Genomic DNA, 23206 nt, shown 5'->3' on the forward strand with positions numbered 1-23206 from the left:
TACTCAATTTTCTTAGTTATGTACGATCTCACTGTTTGATTGGTCCATCTTTATTGGTTTTAGGTAAATTTTTGGTATGGAACTGATAACTGAAGGGAAGGGAAAAATGATGTGAGAAATGGGACAGAGATGAAGGATTGAAAATAGTGTATCCTATATTTTATTACTGGAATTTGTGTGGTAGAAATCAACCCTAAAATTTGAATACAATTTTAAGTTTTGCTATGATTTCTGAATAATTGTGATCAATCAATTCTTAGACTTTCTCGACAACTCTTCTAAAATGCTTGAATAATACAATCATGTTTGTTCTTGAAAAAAATGGTAATTTTCACAAAACAATCAAGTATGTTACTGTTTGCTTGTTGAACGAGACCTCCCTCTAAAAAATTTGAATCTAGTTTCAATTATTTGGGAATACTAAGTTTGTGTAACACTAATCTTTTATAGTCACGATTTATTTTAAGATTATACCATAAGTTGAGTCATTTGAGTCATTTCAGTTCAATAATGGAGAAAGCAGAATTGAAACTATCCACAAGCTTTTACAAACATTTTCCTTCATTTTTGTTCACATCTATTAATTTCTTAAAAGACGATATTACTTTAATAAATAATGGTAAAAAGAGTGGAGAAGAGAACTATAGGTAGAAATCGTGGACCAGATCCATAATTTTCACTAACATGATGTCATGACTTACCTATTGCCTTTGAAGTGCCATGCCATCTATAAATTCCCAAAGGGTTGCCAAATCAAAGAGTGGAAATGATTGCCATATTTATCATTTAGTTATGTTCTAATAAATTTGCTGCTGGTCCTAGTTTTGTCATTTCTTTAAACTACATTATTTTTAAAATTAACCCACCATGATTCTCTTTAGGTAAAATTTGAATTTTTGTTCAAAATCTATAGGAAAAAAAGTTTATAGAAAAATTTATTTATTTTATTTTTTATGTGAAGGTAACAAAGGATAAAGTTCAATTATTAGAAATAAAAAATAGTAGAGCATATTAAACATCTGCTTTTAAACTAGCGCACAATTTAATGACAACACTTTCTTCAAAATGATCGCATTTCATCTCCCTCTATTCAACAATTCTTCGACATCTTATCTATCCATTCTCTTGGCAAATATTATTGGATAGAATACACAAAAACTGATACAGAACAAAAGTTTCGCTCTTCTTTATTGAAACATGAAGATAAACCACCTACTAGCACGTGGAAATGAGTTGAGACCAGCAGGCAAAGGGATTGAACGAAAATAAAATCCTAAGCCTACAAAAAGATTTCACTAGAGGAAGGAATTGAGATCTGTACCGCAAAGGGGGTTGGGCCAAAATCAGACCCTTTGGTCCAAATCCTTTTGAAAACATCTCCACCTACACACCTGAATTTCTAATATATGGTGGTGTGGTGTATAAGTTGATCCTTAGTACTTATGCATAAGTTCCTTGTAGGCGTCCGGATGCTCCGAGTAGTATTTCACTTCCGCCTGCAAATGACGAATAGTTTCACGCATTATAGTTTGTGATGTCATGGAGATTTCTCCAAAGGCCTATTTGGATTGATTTTGAAGCGCTTAGAAAATGTTTTTGAATGATACGTAATGTTTTGAAGCACTTGCAATATTTAAAATAAATAAAAAATTCAAAGAGGCCCTTTTCATGTTATATGCTCACTGAAATTTAACTATTCTTATTGAACTAAGTGAAAATTACGTTATCTATATATCTTTAACAGTCTAGTTACGAAGAAACTGAATGTTGAGATAACGAAACAGACATGTAATTACAGCTGAAGGACATTTCATTCCAACTTCACTGACAAATTAAACATATTCGAGTACTGTAGACGACTTAAGTTGACTATTGAAAGTGGTTAGGTGGATGCTTGTCTAAGAATCAAGCAACAAGTTGAAAAGTAAACAACTGGGTCCACATATAAGAGGAACTATAAAGACCAAAGGAATGTAGTCTGTGTGAATAAATGCTAAATTGGGTAAAAACCATTAGATTACCGCAAAATTTCAGTATCTTCTAATGGATATCTAGAAGCCTAAGCCTTTGCTTACATGAAAAAACATTTAATTAAAGGTAATGAAATTAAAGAGGGTGCAAGGAGACACAAAAATCTCCCTCCAACGGCACATTGGTAAGATTTGAAAGGGATAACTAGTAGTAACAGAACTTCAACTTGAGACAGAGGAGGCTCAAAATAAAATCGGAGTCCACATGTAGTTGCTAGAGCTCTCTTTAACACTGAAATACCCTATTTCAGTTTAGATAAGTAAGGCAAAAGAGATAAGTAATAAAGTAGTTTGTCTCCAAAGCAAAAGAGAACTCCATAAGCCTTCTATAAAAAAAAAACTTATTTTGCACATGGCTGCAAAACACTTGCTCAGCGTACTTACAAGCTGATTATTGGATGAGGAAGGTTGAAACGAAGATGTTTAGCAAGTTATTCCAAAGCATGGAAGGAAAAACAACAGGAAGAGGAAGCTTGGCATCTCTCTACTAGTTTTGCAAAGAAAACAACAATTTAAGTTGAGGTAGGAGTTTATTTCTTTTCAGAATTCTGTCACTGAGGTAGATTTCTTTGGTAAGAGCTGAAGAAACAACCGTGAAGATGTCAAAGTGATCCAGAAACCAAGTTCCGGTGACATTGCCAAATGATAAATGCACTCTTCAATAAGATCCAGGAAATGGAAGTCACCTCTAACCAAAAAAAAAAAAAAAAAAAAAACACTACTGAAACCAATTGTCTAGCTCAAGAGGAGACATGCCTTCTTAAGTTCGCAAATTCCCACAAAAGTTTTGGTATGACCACACATGAAGATCCTAAATCACTAGTCTGTTTTGGTACGACCTCACTTGAGCATCTTACATCATTAGTAGGTAGAGAGGACTCTACAGAGACAATTTTGAAGTTTTAGTATACGTTGAACTCCTGGAAGAACCTTGTAAAGGAAAGCGGTGGTAGAGGGGCATGAATCAAAATATATCTAAATGGTGAGGCCTATATGGTTATGATTATAAGTAAGGCCTAAAGCATGTAGAACTGATCAAAAGAATCAAAATACATTTAAATGGTGAGGCAATACAAGTGAAAAGAACTACAAGCCATGACAATTACCATGAGATAAGCCATGAAAGTCAAATTGCATGCATACCTTGCGAATGGCCTTTATGGCAACCACCAACTTTTCACCTATAAGATCTGCCAAGATATTGTCCTTTTCCAGAGCTTCTACAGATTCAGAAAGTGATTGTGGCAACCTTTGGAACTTTGAACCAAGGCTAGATGGATTTGTATCTGTTTATGATCCAGGTTATTAGAGTACAAGATAGAACATTTTGGAGTACTTTGCATACACATAAAAAAACATCATGTGAATCCAAAGAGAAAACGCAACCACATAAGCATGTTAAAGGTATTAAAAAAAGGTGCAATGGCTAGATTGAAAATGTTCCTCGTCAACAAGAAATATTGCACTACATAACATTCAATAACCTACAATTCTATTAAAGCAAACTGCTCTCCACGTGTAGTTCCTAGATGGTTAAAGTTAAACTACTTATTTAATAAACGTATTAATAGTTTCTACCAAGTGAACTACATCTCTTCCTCAATTTGTATACTAAGGTAAACATATGGAGACCTTACCTATATTCTCCTATAAGAACATAGGGTAGCTTAACAAGTTTCCATTCCTAGTACTTCCATTATTATTACTTTTTCTAATAAGGCACCAACTTTTCATTAAGATTAACTAAATGAAATGAGTATTGCACAAAAATGCAAAGTCCAAAAGGAGAAAAAGGTCCATCTCCACTATATCATAATATTTAATCCCGTTTCCATAATTTTTTTTCAATGGCTAATGGCACTATGAAAAGTTGAAAACTTTGTCCCCTACTCCATCCAGTTGTATTAGAAGAGTAAAAGTTGGGAGACACCAGGGTTCGAACTCACTCATTGATGGATAAAAAATGAATGTCTTCACCACTGTATTCCTAAGGAGTACTTCTCCATCTAGCTGTACTATAAGGTATCAGGCAAGTTTTGTAAAACGGGGCAGAAAGTACCATCCATCATTAAATGGGTTCAAGGCATCAAAGTTCTATGTTTCTACATATTCAACATAATTCAATTTACTCAACTGAAAAAAGAATCAATAAAGTTAGACCTAAAAGTTGGTATAAATTTCATGTTTCAACATATTCATAGCACACTGTTTCATGCAGTGCAGGCTTATATCACAAGAATCAACATGAAAAGGAATTAAAATTGCAGCCTTGCAGGCCTTAAAGTTGAGAGCTTATGTTTTGAGTTTTGATGACATAATAAATGACTAAATCAAACAAGGCTTAAATTGACTGATTAGATCTCCCGTTTTAAAAAATGGCAACCATATCATTATATATATATATATATAAATCTCAAACTTTTGCTTTCGGTTCTGTTTTTTTTTTACCGCAAGAAAGAGGGAGGTAAACATCAATGTGTATTGACACATATCATTAACTAAACCATTGGATGTGAAAAAGTTTTTAGGCAAGAATAACTTATCATTTTGATTAGTTGTGCCATTAATATAAAGTCTAAATTATAAAAATAGTAGTACTCTAGATAGTTTATTGAAACCAGGACACTTACCAGCAGGTTCAGGCAACTGAAGATTGTTCCGAAGGCCATCTATTCCGGCAGAAACAATAGCAGCCATACCCAAGTGTGGATTTGCACAACCATCAAAACATTTGATCTCAAAGTTACTCACAAAACCATCCGAAATCCCAGGTGGACAAGCCGTTCTAAGTGGAGATTCTCTGTTTTCTTTTCCCCAACATTGAAAGGCTCCGCTCCACATATTGGGTTGTAAACGATCATAACTACAAGCAAACAAAGTTGCCGAATTGGCAGGGAAGTGACAGAAGTTATTAAGTAGCCACATTACCTTAGATGGAAGCAACCATTATATTATTGAAAAGTTGATCCATTAAGATGGAAGATTTCATCAATTTTACAGCAGAAACCATGCATGATTGAGAGTCAAGAGAGCATGGAATTGATAATTTGAAAAATAAAACACATGATTTTGAGGAGATAATCAAATAATGAAACAAATAATCAACCAGCCAACAAATAGGACATGCATACAAAGAAGACATGTCATGAGCATAAATGTTATGGGAACACAAGGACTTTTTCCAAGTGGTCACCCAACTTAGTTAACGTTATTTGGTGACCATAGCTACTTGTTAGGTCAAATGCAATGCCAAACATTGTTGTGTTGTGGAAGCTACCATGGCAAAAATTGGCAACTGGCTATTATTGTATAATTGTGGGATTTGGTGTTGTTCACCTGTTTGGAACTGGAGCTGTAAATGCCAAAATTGATGAGATATGGTGTAAAACCCCTGCCATGAACTTTTCCCCAATAGCTGACATTCCATGTTTAGAAGATCCATCAGACGCCATGAAAACATTTTTACCATTCTGCCACAAGCTGACATGCACATGGGATCCAGAACCAATATCATCCAGATCGTACCTAAGCAATATTAAGAAATCACGATGTTATTCATTTTAGATTACTGGGTTTCTAAACACTACAAATCCAAGACAAAACAATTTTACGGCCGCACCATATTTTCCATCGCTGTACCAATCATATTAGTTTTGTATTCATAGTCCCTCCCATTGTGAATTGTTTGAGGTGTTTGAGTTTTTTTCCCTAAAAGTCCCATGGGATCTTGTCTCCCTCTCATAAGTTTTTACAAATTCTTTGGATCCTTCGTGTCGGTTTTTCTGGTTTGTTATTTCTCAGTGTTTGGTCTGGTTTCTTTTGATTGGTACGTCTCTAAATTTCTTGTCTCGTGGGACTCTAACTTTGTTGAAGGTTTTCTTCTTTTTGGATTGTGTTTGTCTCCTTTTTTTCTCTTCTATTAAGTGATCACGTATGTTGGTGTAGTAGTCTCTTTTCATTATATCAATGAAATTTATGTTTCTGTTTCAATTTTTTTTGACATTGATGAAAGATCAGTGAGTCCATGCTAACTAGTGACTAAAACTAGCATAGCTAGAAAAGTTAACGAGTCTAGGCCATTATTTTTTCAACATCAACACTATGTCACTAATGATCTTGAGCAAGTTTACAAAAAGGTGCCTTTGGGCTCTCTTTCCCAAATGGGGTGCTGTTTGTGTAGAGCTGGCGATAAGTCCCAAAGGCACATCTTCATTCACTGCCCCTTCTCTTACTTCCATTATTTTTCATCCAAATTGAATTAACAGTCTGGTTACCATCATAGCCAAGAGAGTCTCTTAGGCATTATTGTATCAACTCATTTACTATTTCTCAAGCCTCAACAAGGAACTAGTTTTCTAATAGGAGTCCCAAGTTAAAGTTGTTAGCCAAAACAACATCCTCTCAAACATTAGAGAAAACTAAAACAAGTGGAAAGTTGTTGCTCTCGTTCTAGCCAAGTGCCCAATTACTTTATTGAATACTAAAACATACTTGGGAATAAACGTTGCCAATAGTCCATGCTTCCTTGCAGTAGCCCTAATAACTTCCCGTGTGTAAACTAAGTTGTCAGCAGCATTGAGACAAACAGTATGCCCTAAAGAAATCTCAAATTGGCCTTTCCCAGCTTCCGCGTGCACCTACAAGAGTAGAAACAAACAAACAACCAACAAAATCGAAGTCTTGGTCAACTTAAAGAGAAACAACCAATCTTGACTCTAGGAAGACTGAGAGAAAGGACAACATATATGACTAGATACTTGATGTGGTAATGATCTGTTTTAGGTATCTATGGTGTATAACTTACTCTAGTTAGCAAATAAATAAGAATGGTGCATAGAATTAGAGGCATTACAAATAAATGGCATATAACCTATGCAATAAGTATAATTTTCTGTGTTTTGTACATAGGATTTAATTGAAATAGGTCAAGGGTGGACATAGCCTAGAATACATTAAAAGCACACCTAATTATCTACATACCATAAAGTTTAGATCTCAATGGCATAGTGTTCCATTAGCTTAATTGATGAGTCCCCCAACACAAATATAACAGTAAATAATCTACACACTATAGGTATGTAATTGAAGGGTCAATTTCCTCCAAAGCTTGGAACTTCACAGTTTCACATTAGACATCATTAACTGTATATAAGTGAAGGGAAAAAGGAAAGTGGCTGGGAAAGTGGTACAGAAACAAAATTGTAAACACTAGTTCAGATGCTAACATCTATACATCTAAAAAATGTTATAAGTTATCATCCCCACCTACTTCAATCCAAGTGAGAACTACATCCTCCATCCATATATGACATGAAGTTGCTAACCCACAAAAGTAATTGACATGTGTCACTTGAACAAATATTAGGGAACCTGACTTTCTGACCTCCAAAACGTAAATTGTTACAATGTCCTACATGCGATATTTTTCCATACCTGTTCCACAGTGATATTCAATGAGCTCAAGGAATCAACTACTTCATGAAGAAAAGGAGAGGCAGCATCATATGACGATGTAGAACAGTAGGGTACTGAATCAAATGGCACCCAATCTTCTTCTCCATGCCTACAAAAGTTAATTTACATAGATAGATGGAAACTGGAAAGATGCAAAATAACAAAATGAATTAAGGCCATAGAGAATTGTATATGCTACCTAACTGCCTTTTTCAACAGGAAAAACTCGTTTTCAAAGCCTGCGTTCAACACCTGGACACAAGACATTTAACAGGGTAAATGTTTTATAGATCTTCAATTCAAAATACTTGAACAATCTTCCGTACCAGGTCAAATTCATCTTTCAGAATTCTACAGACCCTACGTAAGGCTTCCCTTGGACAGTATTCCCAAGCTTCACCGGGTCTAACTTGCATGTCACCCAAAACCATCTCCTCCTGTTTGTTCCTGTTGAAAGCAATGGTATAGGTTGAACCCAAAGTGATATCAATTAAGGACTGTATTGTAAATTCCCTTTTTCTTGACAAAGTTAAAATACAAAAATATACACGCACAACTTCCTTTTCTAAGAGGTGTGCTGCTTGCAAAACTATTCCAGAAACTCTCTTGATGGTTTTTTTTAAGCTACCAAAGCTCAATTAATAATTGAACATGGCTGGAAAAGGTCTAATAAACTGGACATAGTAATTGAGAATTCTGGAGAGAAGCAGTCAGTTTTTTTTTTTTTGGATGAAAAATACACAACAGCCAATTAAATTCCAAATCTTTGCACTCTCCCTATTCACTTCTCACTTATCTGCATACACTAAAAACAGTAGGCAGAGAAGAATGAACGTTTATGCTCTTGCTCATTACCTTTATCTAAGATTGATGGGATGAAAAATTTGCAAATTATTGAAGGCTTAGCAGCCAAAAGATAAATGTATGCTATGAACTAGACTAATTGGGGGAAAACAAGACAGCAATCAAGGTGCTTGGTAAATACAGCTGAGTTCTTATTGAAATTTTGGGATTTTATGAAGCCAAACTTCCTATCTCTTCTCGAATTTTTTTTATAAAAATGGGAGACTAAATACGTGTCCAAGAGAACTTTATTTGTTTAATTCAAATGAAAGAATTAGCAGCCTAAAGATAACAGGGCAAATGTTTTGTAAACAATTTTTTCCGTCTTTGAATCTAACACCAAAGCCTACAAGGATTGTTTTGAAACAATTTTCAAACTGCAAACGCATTTGGAGTATAATTGAAACCAACCGCATAGTTTAGGATATTTTCATAATTTGACCTATAGTCTTTGTAAAGCCAAGAAGTAAATATTGAAGTAGGTTGATATCCAATGGTCACCACAAAACAATCTAAGTAACTGAAAAAGAGTAGCTTGTCTATGACAGAACACACGAATAGATCATTGTCACGAGAAGACCTTTTCTTTTTATATATGTGAGTGTACGAGTTAGCTTACGCACACCTCGACTAATCTCACGAGCTGACCTGATGTAATTCAAAGTTAGGATTAAATTCCTCATGAATTCCCTGCCTTTTTTCAGGCTAGGAGATTGTTATATATTGATATTTCAAGGTTAGTTACAAGTGGGTGTCTAACTGTTTTGGTTAGTTATTGATTACAGCTGTTCTTTAACTAATTAAGGATTTTAACTAACTAACTAACTATGGAACTAACTAACTAACTATGGTTTACATCATGACCCTTCAACATTTGAGTGTCAAGAAAACTCGTAGGAAATTAATTCCTAGGTAGGTGGCCACTATGGATTGAATCCATGACCTCTTAGTTAGTTATTGAGACTATTCTCTTTTTACCATTAGGCCAAACCATGATGGTTATGTCATGAGAAGACTATTTGTTCATATATTTCGACCTCACATCTAACATTCAAAGCTATTTGAACACATTGAGAAATTTTTATATCAACACAACTAGTTAAAAGAATCAAGAGCAAAAATCATGATGCAGAGTAACAATAAACGTTCTGGAAGTTACATACCAAGGAACCGCCACTCTAGTTGACAAGTCTGGCAGCAGCCTGATCTCACCCACACTACTAAGATTACTGCCTTTAGCAGTACAATCAGCATAAGAAGTCATTGCCATGGCAGCACAAGCTAAACCAACCCCGGTCCTTTTAACGACATCATTGAACCGCTTAAAGGGAACAGCCTGGAATGATTAGAACATAAATCAAATAATGCAAAAAAAGTAAAACAATAATGATGATGCTGATGATACTAAAAAGAAACTCCAACCCTATGGAAAAAGAATGAAAAGAGGAAGGTGTTTACATGTACATTGGGATGTATAGAAAAGAAAAAGTACAAATCCAGTATACATTACAATAGTAGGGAAGCCCCCTCACCCTCTCGATAGAGGTGCTTGCTCCATGCCCAAGAAGTGTTTGAAAGGAAAGAGTGACTCCATTTCTCTTAGTGAAGAAATTAATGATTTATTTGAAAATGTTCAAGGGTCCCACAAATAAAACAATGAATTTGATGGATTTTTTTAAAAAAATTTAATTAGTTAATTATTTATTTATTTATTATATTCTTTTTTCAACAATGGGCAGGCGGATGGGCCTCTGCCTCCTATCATCTTCTTTGTTTTCCAAGAAAATTAGATTAAGAAAAGTATAGGTACTCCAAGTTGGGACATCCCATTGACAACACAAGCTCACACATGGAAAGAATAATAACAAAGAAAACTCACACGGCATCTCTGTTGTCCTGAACCATCCACCCAAATGATCCGAACAAGCTTGACATCCTCTTGCACAACATTGGTCTTCATCAAAGGAATAGAAACCGCCGAACTATTTGGCATGAAACTCTCTATCGTCAGACTCATCTTGTACAATTGTATGGCGTTTTGTGTAAACATATGATTCACAGCTTCAACGGCCTCAGAAATTGAGAGATCACCATCAATACAAGCATCCCGTAGAACAGATAAGACAACATCCCTAGATTTCTTTGCACCTACAAAACAAGGAAAAATTGTTTGAACTATGAACTGATAATAAGTGCAAATAAATGGAAGTATTCATGAGTTACTTTACTACTTTATCATTGTCCCATTGATACATGTATTCTTCTTTTCATTACATTTCGATTTCCATATACATTTAAGACGTTCATACATATTTTTATTCAAGTACCTAAATAGTAGGTTTCAGGAAAGGCATATCCATCTGTGCTGAACATCACCTGCAGTTTGGTTGCCACACAACCCAAACTTATAAACTTAAGCATGCAAAAATATAAATAAAACACATACCGTAAACTATAACTTCCATATTTATTCAAGAAGGTTGCTTTATGTTACATGTTTCAGTAAACAACTTATAAAAAATTTTAATAGTTAGTACTGCACTTCTTTCACCTTTTTAATTGGAGCAAGCTCTAACAGTTCCTTGAGTGCCGATATCATCCCATGGACACTAAGCTTAGGAATTGCCAATCCAAAATCAAGGTAGATCTGAGAGATTATGAGCAATAAATTAAGGAGAAAACCTATGCTTGATCAAATATCATAAAAATCTTAAACTTGTAGACTAAAAAGATAATGGATAGAAAGATAAATATTTTAACCTGAGGATAAACAGAAGCAAGATATGACGCTTCCTTTGAGAATGGGTAGGATGCATGTAACAAGACTATGCGACAATTAGAAAACCTTTTATCCTCCAGAACAGTTCGAAGATGAAGGGGATTGGCCAGCCGCAAATCTAGATCTTTGTCTCCAAATCTAGAGGTAGGAAATCACAAACATTTATATGCTATAGAAGACTGAAAATAAAGTACTACGGTGATTTTATAACTGAGCATCGAGTACTATGGAAGCGATAAAGTTTAACGTATGTGTACTTGTTGACTGATAGTTGTCAACAAGTCATGTATTATTCTATTCCTACCATCTTCAAACTACCTAATTTCATCTTTAAAAAAATCTTTAAACTTCCTAAAGTTCCAACTTCCTTGCTGGAACAAATCCCCTGTATTATATATTTTTATGTTTTTTTTATAAGAAACAACAATAAGTATATAAGCCATAAAAAGGCAAGAACTAACAGCACAAAGGGTGGGGGGCTAAGGAACTAATTTAAAAGAGACCAACATTTATCATTTTTTATCTTGATTGTATAGCTAGTGCTTATGAGAGGCTTCCATTGAGCTACTCAGAAACTTATGAGCTTTATAATTTCAGGCCTAAAAGTAATGTCTTTGGCCTCTTATAGTAGCTATGGCTTTAGAATAACATCAAGAATTACTTGGATCAACAATATTCAGTCTACTATTTGAGACTTTGAGTGAATGGTACAAGAGGAACAAAAGGATCTTTCATAACAAATTTTTCTTGGAATTAAACTTAAATGAATGAAGATTAACTTACCAAATATCATTGAGAAGTTTATGCATCTTATGAAAAATAAACAGAGATATGTATCCAAACAAACAAGCCCCAAACCACCTAAAGGCCTTCGGAAAGAGCAAACCCCTAAGCCTAAGAAATCAGAAAAATGGTTGGCAATCTAAGTTGAATAAGAGGCAGTATTAGAAAAAGATTTGTCAATAGCATTGCAATTAGAATTTCTATGTTGTACATCGAATAAATTAGGGTGTCAATTTATATCATAGCTAAGCTTTCAGTTTAAGTCATAGCAAAATGTAGACCAAACAAATGCTGGTGGGTGGTAATTTATCTTACCCAGTATGTATCTGCATTGGCAAGTTGAAGTGTTGAGCAACTTCCAAACTATGAACGAATATATAGTCAATAAGGCTTTTGTTCACTATTCGAACAGGTTTTCCACCTGGAATTATACAATCACTAGTATATTACTAAGAGAAATAGAGAATTCAGATGAAAGCTTCTTCAAGTTATATTAACCTTGTAAAACGTCAATGAGACCTTCCTCAGCGTCTTTCCTCGAGACATTCACATTGATTTGAAGACCACTGCGATATGCTGCTATACTTTTCAGCCCATAGACGTCATGGACCAATGTACTACAACTTAGATAAGAAAATACGCAATAGTAGAGTATCGTGCGCCAAGTGCGCCAATAATAAAATATAAATTCACAAAACAAAACAAAGGATATGATTTCAACTTCTGAAGAAATGTTTCCGTGAATGCATCCAGTGTCCAAGAAGATCCACCTTGAAACTCCTATGGACATGAATAAAGCAATGAGAGGAAATATAAAGTTCAAAGCATCTTCAAGATGAGAAATCAGATATATCTCACTTCATCAAGAATGTTCTCTGCTAAACGCTCGATTCTCAATATTCTACCGACAAATGGAACAAATTTTTTGTGCCAATCTATGTTATGCTTTTTGTCCAACACTAGTCCATCATCGATGAGTACGGCAGATATTCTTGCAGCGTTGAAACATGTTGAGCAAATGGAATCTAATCCCGAAGATTTGCGGTAGTCCTCAACCCCATGCAAAGTAGGTTGACAATCATAAAGTTCAGCAATATCCCTCAAGCTCCTCTGTTTTATAAAAAGTCAAAAACTAATCAGAAAGAAAGAACACAATCCTTCAACATCATACAACTATAATAGTATCACATCCACAGTGCCTCATTTAATTTCAGAAGCAATAGCATTTCATTAAAACGTTAAGCGCAATCTGAAAATTGTATTATTAAAGAGTGTACAAAAAGGATTATTTCCGTCGTAACGATTTACCGTTATGAGGGTTGGGTTTGTAACTATTGTATTTTAAAGATATTCCATTTCCTACATAGGCTACTGTCGTTTATGTTTTATGCTCACTTCCTTTTTTAAGACCCCACGAATAAAGCTGTTGTGGGCCTCTCGTCCTACGACTAAAGGCGAGGGGTTCTTTCTTCTTCTTCTTTTTAAATGATTATGTTGATTTAGACATCGCAACGGAAATGGAAGATGAGCTCAGATTTCTCTACAGGACTTTCTCGATTCTATGGTCTATTCAGTCTAAAGTTCAAATGCTAATCCTCTGGTCAATTATGAGAGAAGTTCGCGCATATGGCGCGATGGTTGGAGCTCGTGAAAACGAGCTAGATCGAGCAAATGGGTTCGAGTTCAGTGGAGCGGCAAAGGAAGAACATACCTTGAAGGAGAGAGAATAAGGAACATGAGCTGCTGCGTCGCCGTGAGCTTCGGAGAAACAGTTGATGAAAGGGAAAGTGGAATCAGCAGCTACCAGATTGTGGGCATGAGCATCAACCAGCACAGCTTCATCAACTACTTTCTTCAGAACAGTGAAATCCATAATGTCTCTCGAGGTCGGAGCTCTGCTCGGAGTCGGTCACTTTAACTTCTCCGACCGTTGACGAAGTTCTTCAATATAAACAAAATTCCGAGGTGGACAATGAGTCACTACATCGTGGCCCTCATTTCTTTTTAGTATTTTTTTAAACGGTGTGCTCCAGTTGTGTTTTTATTCTTTTAAAAAATAAAATTAAGTAATTTTTTTTTAATAAATTGAATCAAATATTATTTTAGTGATTTAGTTTTAAAAATTAAGATTAATTTTATATTTTCTTATAACATCTTCTTTCACAACACGTATAATTAAAAATCGAAATTTCTAGATTGATAGTTCACCTTCTTGGAAGTGTTTTGGTTGCTTGATTGCTTTCAAAGTTTTAGATGTTCAATTAAACTACAAATTAGATCTAAATCTAGATTGATCTTGAGTTATCTATACCGCTATGAAATAATTAATTATGTAATACTTGAGTTCCAACATATATATATATATAGACATATATCCTTTGTATATCAAAGATGTAACTGATTTATTAATAATTTTGTTATTAATTTAATGTCTAAAAGATGTAACTTTTTAAAAATTAATATTAAAACTATACTGTATGATCCACATGGTATATCCTTATCAAATCTATTATATGATGCACATGATATATATTAAATCTATACTTTATGATATACGATGCAGAAGATGTGCTTTTTTATTATTATATGAAAAAGTCTAATTTCATTTAATTCGTTCGTTTTATATTACAATTAATATATACAAAGAAAGTGGATTCTTGTTTGAGTACACAGACAAGAAAAAAAGCACAAACAAAAAAGAAAAAAAAATCAAGAGCATGTTTTATATAACAATTAATATACACATAACAAGTGAATCTTTTCTATTGGCACACAGACAAAAAGAAAGAGAAAAAAATCAAAACCAAAAAGTTTTAGATTCGAAGAAATATAATAATCCAATAATGCAAAATATAAATTTTAGATGAATGAAAAACCAATTCTACTTTATAAAGCAAATTTTTAAAAGAATAAGAAGCTCTCAAATTTCTTTTCTCATAATGAAAAAAAAAAAAAACATTAAAAAGGAAGAAGAAGAGACACGGAGGACTCAACAAAACAATCACATAACTACTTGTTAATTCATAAACTTCTCAATTATGTTCATTGTGGTGTAGTATTAGCCTGTTTTTCAACGACTCAGAAACTCAAACATTTATTCCAAATGGTCTTTATCTCACAGGTAATTTGAACATTAGAAGTAGAATTTGAATAAAAAGTATATATTGGATGAACCTTTCAAACCTGCCATCATGAAAGATTAAGAATGTCTTCATTATACCAGCAAGTACGACGGATATCAATTATCCCATCGAAGAACGGCCTAAGGAAAGCCATCCTCTGCTAGCTGCTAGTCTTGATTCTGGAAAGCGAAAAGGAGGATGAAGATATGTTTTTAAAAAAAACAAATAAATTGGAAGATCAGTTGCGCCTTGCTTTTGTAGCTGCAAGAACAAAATTGTGAAGCATATTTTAATTTACCAGCATTTCTCACTACCAACTTCGTTTATTATATTTTGGACTTTTGCTTGCAGACTTTGCTTCTCATTGAATGCATTGATCCATTGCAATATAATTAAGAGTCTTGAACATTATCCACATTGTGATCATATATATAGTAAGAGCCTTAAAGACAATGTCTACAATGAGATCGTATGGTGAGTCATCTTCGTCTTGCAAACATTCATCTGTATCTTTCCATTCTAGGCACAGTGCAAAGTAACACAAAGTATACAAATGTTTAGTCATAGTTAGATAAAAAAAAATAACACAATCAACTAAAGATTCTATACTCATAGTTGCACATAAAAGAAATCCAGGGGTTAGGGGCTAAGGCTACAATATGCAGTCATGGATTACGGCCCCCAAAACAATAGATTTTTTAGGCATACATGAAAAGATGAAAAGAAACAAAAATAACAAAAAAAATGATAATATTGTACCAATAACGTAAACATTGAAAGGGCATGGAAGAACAACATATTCAATGGTCAGAGGGTGATGGGGCAAAGCAGAACTTCACATACGTTTGACTCAACATATGAATAAAAAGGTTTCTCGTTCCTATCTTTTCTAAAACATACAAGTCATTAAATCAAAAGACTAAAATACATGATGAAATTGTAAAAGTTAACTTGCATCACATATTCAACCTTGATTGTATATACAGATACAACAACATCAATAATGAAGTCTAACATCAGACTAGTATGAAATAATTTTTCACTAATAACAAACCACCAAAAAATGAGTGCCACACATTGAAACAATATTACCGCCTTGCAAGGACAACGGTTATCATGGAAAAGAAACATAACAATACATATCCTAAACTCTCATCGAAATTACAATAATAAATTGTAATAATCGCCAAATATATGTAGCTATAAACAATGATAAATGAGTAATAAATAATTCACAATAACCATATTAATCTCTTCCCGGTAGCCACTCTCCTTGATGAACGTTTACTAAACAGTCAAAAGTAGTTTTGGTTGGAAAACGGCCAACTCTGATCGACGGCTGCACACCATTTTAGCTAGCATCTCTATACATACATCTTAAAAAATTCTATCTAAATGATACACTTTAGTCCATATGCACAATCCAAAGAAGTAAAACTACATCCTTTATCCATATATTACATGAACAAAATCTTCATACCAGGTCAAATGCATCCTTCAAAATTCTAGAGACGTTACGCAACGCTTCTCTTGAACACTGATTCCGAAGCTTCACTTGATCTGAGAATAATAAGATGCATCTCTTCTTGCTGGACCAAAAGTGATATCAATTATCTATACCCGTTTGGATAGATAAATTCACAATAGCCATTCTATTCAAGAATCTAGTTAATAGTACATTAATACCATAACAACAAGATTAATTAAACAGGTTAGTTCGATCTTTTTACTTCTTTCAAAGCTTGGAGGGATTTGCCGTCAATCTTCTGTAAAAAAATAATGAAAATATTTGTTTTTAAATTTTCATAGAGGAATTTGAAAAGATCGATTCAACTTTACTTCCCGTTCCGCGCGAGAGAAAAGTGAATCAGAACGTTTCGATTTAGCACAATTAACATGTTCATAACAACGACCTTAGTTCTTTCAGGGATATTGAAATACGTGCAACATTTAAGACTTTTGATTGAGAGGGAGAATACGGAAAGAGATAACAACATTTTCTTCCGCTCACTGCTACTCCCCATTGAAATTATAGGGCTTTGAAATTTGAAGAAGAAAAGCATATGGTTTTCGGGATTTGAAGAAGCAGACTACATAGAAATTCTAGGGTTTCGGAATTTGAAGAAGAAAAAGTAGTCCCCATTAAAATTATAGGGGGGCTTCCGATTCTGATTCCAATCATCAATGAAGAGCGAAGCTGAGAAAGTTGCATGAACTTGTTGGAGAACAAGGACGAAAAAATGTATCTGCTATTTATAACAGAGAAATCAGCGTCTAATTCACGCTACGCGCATTAGACGCGAGATGTTCTGATTTTAAGGATTAATGTATTAACAAAATTTAATTGATTTTTAATAGAAGTAAAAATTAATTTTTAATTTTTAAAAAAGAAATCAGAACAATAGCCATTGCATAATGTCTCAAAAGAAAAAAGAAAAAACAATTGCATGAATCAATGTATGATACTCATCATGAGTGAATGTAAATTTATTCTTTTTTTCTACTTCATTTTCAAATAAGACAAATTTTATCTTCTATCATTTAACAATTAAATATATTTTTTAAAATAATAAAATAAATTAAAATATTTACCAAATTATATTAAAATTTTAGATTATTTACCGGTTATAGTAAAATTTTAGATTCTATTAATACAATAATAAATGTCACTCTATTCTATTATTGACTATTGATATAATCTGAATTTTTTTTTTGTATGTTTTTGTCAAATTTACTATTTTTTACAATTTTTCCAACGATTATTATTATTATTAAGTTAAACTATTAAAAAAAATTGCCCCTAAATTTCATCGCTTGTAAAAATTCTTAAACTTTTAAGTGTTTAAAAATACAAATAAACTTAGACTTTAATTTGTATGGAAGTAAATAAAGATTTTATTTAAAAAATACGTCTAAACCATCACTACTTCTAAAAATTTGGTTCATTTGGATAGCCTATGTGAGAATTAAGAGGGTCATAAAGCTCTCTAATTTTCCTTTTTTTACTTGCTAACCCCTTCATAAATAAAATTATCTAAGCAAGGCCTATCAATAAAACTGATCCAACTTGGTAATCTCAACTTTCAAAGCATGGTATTATTATTGCATACAAGAATAAAGAAGAATAAAGGAGTTTGTTGGACATGTTTTTTGTTTTTTTATATTTATGAGTGTTTAGATCCGTGTACACGCATCTTAACTAATTTAGATAGCACTCAATCACTTAACCTTACAATATTTGGATGTAAGAAAACTCGTAGAAAATTAATTAATAGGTAGTTGATTACCATAAATTAAATTTATGACCTCCTATAGTAAGATATTGAGACTATGTCTCCATTTTTACCACTTGGTCAAATCATGTTGGTTGAACGTCATGACATGTTTGGAGTGAATTAATTTTCTAAGTATTTGCTTAGAAAATCGATACGAAACAAGTTTTGAGTAGTTTATTACGTGAATTTTGTTGGTTTACACTTTTTTTTTTGACCGAATTATGGATCCCTTTCTTAAAATTGTTCATGCATGAATAAGTAGACAATATATGCCGTCACTGACCCATTTTTCCTCATCATATTGCTTCTTCCTTGCATGGATATATCCTATGGGACGGTGAATATAATTTTGCATGGCAAGTTAATAATTAAAGTAGGTATAGGCTTACAAATAGTTTTTCTTTACACAAAGCAAGTTTCTTTAATAAAAAGTTAGCTATTGTAGCAGATTTATATTCTTTATGCTTCAACAAAGTACTTACTCAACTTGTGTATGTTATATGATATTTTGTACTTTCCTCTTTCGATATGTTAAATCCCTAAAACTTAGGTGTTATTGTTGGTTGCTAGCTGGCTTATAGTCTTGAAGTTTGTATAGTATATTTGATTGCAATATAGATTCGATAACTATATGAATTTCGATGTCTTTGATATTTTTTATTGATCGTTTTTCAGCCTTTAACTTCTTTTCATAATGCTTACTTTGAATTTAACTTCAATAAAAGAAAAGGAGAGATTCATTTCTCACTCATGAGTACATTTCCATGGTGCATATAAAAAATAACCTTAATTTTCGTAATACCAACAAATAAACTTTTTATAAATAATTTTTTATTCATTTCTTTAGTTCTCGAAAAAAAATTGAACCATTAATTTCTTATTGAATGAGAACAATTGACTTATAAATACCATCTTTAAGATGTGTGCATGAGTCGTTGGTCCTTAGTAGTGATGTATAAGTTGCTTGTATGCATCTTGATGCTTTGTGTAGTACTCTACTTCTGCCTGTAAATAATAATATTATTTTATATTAATATATCTAATCTCTAGCTTTTAATTAAAGTGAAATTTAAAGGAATAAAATAATATTGAAGAAATTTGAGAAAGATTTAAAATATCTTCCACACAACTAATGAAAGTTAAATAATATTGAATAAATATATATACCTTGCGAATTTCCTTAATGGCAGCCAACAACCTTTCACCTATGAGATCTGTGAACGTATTGTTGTTTTCCAAAGCTTCTAAAGCTTCCGAAAGCGACTGAGGCAATCTTTGAAACTTTAAACCCATGTATGAAGGATTTGTATCTGTATATTTATCATTTCGTAAGTGTATGAAAATTAGTGCATCTGATGTGTCTTTTTTTATTTTTTTTAGTTGGGAAAAAAATCTAAACATGCCACTAAAACAAACATGTCATTAAGTAAAGAAAGTTACATACCAATGGGTTGAGGCAACTGAATATGGTTTCGAAGGCCATCAAGTCCAGCGCAAAGGATTGAGGCTAAACCCAAATATGGATTTGCTAAACCATCGAATGATTTTACCTCAAAGTTACTCACTGAAGTAACACCAATTCCAGGTGGACTAGCTGTTCTTATTGGGGCTTCTCTATTATCTTTACCCCAACAATGATAAGCTCCACACCATGTATTTGGTTGTATACGATCGTAACTACAAGAAAACAAATGCATCAATAATCTTATATGATATCATCTTTAAATAATTGATAGATTCAAAAACTTAAGACAATAACGGTATACTAATTTAATATAATATCTAACAAAAATTAAACATAGATTATCTTTGATATAATATATCTGTTGGTGTTTCTCTCACCTGTTGGGAAGTGGAGCTATAAAAGGTAAAATTGATGGAATATGATATAAAACCCCTGCCATGAACTCTTCCCCTATTGTTGACATCCCATGTTTGGAAGATTTGTCAGCTGCCATTAGAACATTTTTTCCATTCTGCCATAGACTGATGTGTACGTGGCATCCAGAACCAACATCGTCCATTGCATACCTAAACAATTGTATAAAAACAAAACAAATTTCACCTAACAGCGTACTTTCGACTTTAATGAAATGCATAAAAATAGATGAAAATCGTTATACATTTGTATACTTTTTCTTTTGAAAGATGAAATGTTTTCTTCTTTTGGTAATATTTATTTAGAATTCAAGTGAGAGAGTAAACTAAAATAGACTAAATAAGAAACTATAATGTTAATTTCCACTCATCTTTTTCTATAGTCAATTCTAAATAAACGTTACGAAAATCTATAGAAACAAGTAATTAAGAATAATTTTGCAAACTATGAATGGATTAAAAAGAATTAGTGCAACAGTACTATCAAAACGTATCAAAATATTTGTGTACACCTATGTCTTTAGTGCACTTAAAATTAAGCTTAAATATAAGAAATGAGAACTTTGTAAGCTAATGGAATTCTGAAACGTACTTGGGTATAAATGTTGCCAACAAACCATGCTTTCGAGCAACAGCCTTAATTACTTCACGAGTGTAAATTAGTTCATCAGCAGCAGTAAGACATGTAGTATACCCCAAAGCAAACTCAAATTGACCTTTTGCTGCCTCTGCATGCAACTGTATAAAATAAATATAATAAAATTTTCAATTTATAATTTTGTTTTAAAATAGTAATAATAATAACAAGGGCTAGTCTCAAATGGGAATGTATATATATTAGCTAGTATGTGTGGTTTTATTTCTTTCTAGAGTTGGCAATTGATCGTTTCGAAGAAATATTTGAGTTCATTTATCATCTCGTGGGTTTGTCGAAGATCATAAACATGTCAATTCTTTAAAATAATCATATAATTCATACCTGTTCCACGGTAATATTCAAGGAGTTCAAAGAATCTACTACATCGTGGAAAAAAGGAGCGGTGGCATCATATGAAGATGTAGAACAATATAATGATGAATCAAATGGCACCCAATCTTCTTTTCCATCTCTGCGTAAATCAATTTAAATAGAAAAAATAACTTATTGGCAATTTTCCAAAAATTAAAAAAAGAAAAACAATAATATATATATCCTCACTTGACTGCCTTTTTCAATAGCAAAAACTCAATTTCAAAGCCTGCTTTCATTTCCTGTGAAACAACACAAAACATATTTAACTGAGTAAATAAATAATTTGAGAAGATTGGATAAATGATAAGTTTGAGAATGGTATGACAAAATTTTACTTTTCATCAAATAATAATAAGTCCATCATATGAAAGTGAGAGATGCATTGAAGAACGAGTTTGAATAATAAATATACCAAATCAAATTCATTCTTAAGAATGGAAGAGAGTCTACGCAAAGCTTCCCTTGGACAGTACTCCCAAGCTTCACCAGGTCTAATATACATATCACCCATTACCATTTCCTCTTGCTCCATCCTGTTCAACCACAATATTTATTGTTTGTTTCCTTACTCCAAAAATCAATTCTAAATACATATTTTTAATTAATTAAAGATTAAATCATAAATTTGTTACATTTTGTTTGAACCAAATTTATAATTTAAAATTAAATTAAATTTATTGACGACATCGTAAGTATATGGTTGAAATACAAAAATACCAAGGAACTATTCGTTTGGTTGATAAATCTGGCAGCAATCTGATCTCACCAGCACCCGTAAGATTTTTTCCAATTGGAACATCGGTATAAGAAGATCTTGCCATACATACAACAGACAAACCAACACCATTCTTTTTAACCACATCATTGAATCGCGTTGATGGAATAACCTACAATCGTAACAACATTATATAATTAATCAAACAAGGTTAATAAAAAAACTAACAAATAATGATGATGATTAAGGACACAACATTTAAGAAACTTCATTCGAACGTATACACATAAAAGATAAAAAGAATAACTAACATAAGCATAATTCAACTATGTGTTTGTAGATTTTAAAATTTTGCTAATTTAACTAATGAAAGTAACTAGAATTAATAAATTCAAAATAATACATATAACATTAAACCTAAAAAATAAATAGTTAAATGTGAAAGTGAGTGTTTAGTAAAAATAGAAATAAAAACTCAAACCTAAATGCATGTAACAAACATCAAAATTTATGAACATCTAAAATTTGTAAGGTTATGAAAGAATGCAAATTAAATTGAAGTTAAATTCAATATTACGAACTTAATGAAAATTAAAATCAAAATGTATACGGAGAATTTAATCTACAAAAAAGATTCTAAATTAAATAAATAGATTCTGAAAATAAAATAAAATCTCACACGACATCTATGGTGTCCAGAGGCATCAACCCAAATAATACGAACAAGCTTCACTTCATTTGGTACAACTTTCATTCCATTAACTCCACCATTCTCATAATTATTACTCAAATCCATACGTTCAGGATTTTACTTTCACTTGCAATTATTTTGCTTCTAACTTCTTTGGCAAAATGTTCATACTTCCCTTCCATATTTAAATTATTGGGAGATATAGAATCAATTCTCTCTTTTAAAAAAACAATAATAAAGAAAAGAAAAAAAGGCACATCATTTACTTGGAGTGGATAGAATGGAATTTGGGTTCATTTGATTATTATTATTTTTTTCTTTTCCAAGTCGTAGTTCAACAATTTCGATTTGGGGATTTTGTTGCATTCTATTTTTATATTTCAATAAAATGAAGTAATTTGAATAGTTCAATCTTTAGCACAAGTTGATGGTTTACTATTTTAAGTTTAGCCTACCACTTTTTTAATTACTTACTCTACTTACTTTTCTTTTTTTGAACATTTTTTAAAATAGTAAAGTAAATTAAAATATTTATAAACTATAGTAAAATTTTTGGATTAGGTTATTAATAGTTTTCTATCATTATAGCATATTAATAACTATCCGTAATAAAATTTGCCATCA

General features: G+C 32.5%; 2 protein-coding genes across 2 annotated transcripts; both read right to left on the reverse strand.

Moving 5' to 3' along the window:
• Positions 1–1023: 1023 nt before the first annotated feature.
• LOC101203737 (protein fluG) lies at positions 1024–13898 on the reverse strand. The gene is made up of 18 exons (XM_004143234.3): positions 13601–13898; positions 12748–12999; positions 12602–12669; positions 12388–12503; positions 12205–12310; positions 11088–11244; positions 10879–10974; positions 10655–10703; positions 10207–10475; positions 9491–9663; positions 7811–7931; positions 7684–7736; positions 7464–7593; positions 6522–6667; positions 5367–5555; positions 4661–4893; positions 3174–3316; positions 1024–1496 (listed from the first exon to the last, which is right to left on the reverse strand). Exons 1-18 carry the CDS (start codon positions 13760–13762, stop codon positions 1434–1436), a joined length of 2526 nt encoding a protein of 841 aa, XP_004143282.1. The 5' UTR covers positions 13763–13898; the 3' UTR covers positions 1024–1433.
• A 5102-nt stretch (positions 13899–19000) lies between these two features.
• On the reverse strand, positions 19001–22723 carry LOC101204471 (type-1 glutamine synthetase 1). Its single transcript, XM_011659374.2, has 10 exons — positions 22571–22723; positions 21894–22063; positions 21589–21709; positions 21363–21415; positions 21144–21273; positions 20757–20902; positions 20129–20317; positions 19731–19963; positions 19454–19596; positions 19001–19291 (listed from the first exon to the last, which is right to left on the reverse strand). The coding sequence occupies exons 1-10, from the start codon at positions 22685–22687 to the stop codon at positions 19229–19231; spliced, it is 1365 nt and encodes a 454-aa protein (XP_011657676.1). The 5' UTR covers positions 22688–22723; the 3' UTR covers positions 19001–19228.
• Positions 22724–23206: the final 483 nt, after the last annotated feature.

This window comes from Cucumis sativus, chromosome 6 (assembly GCF_000004075.3).
Source record: "Cucumis sativus cultivar 9930 chromosome 6, Cucumber_9930_V3, whole genome shotgun sequence".
In the NCBI taxonomy this organism is placed as follows: Eukaryota; Viridiplantae; Streptophyta; class Magnoliopsida; order Cucurbitales; family Cucurbitaceae; genus Cucumis; species Cucumis sativus.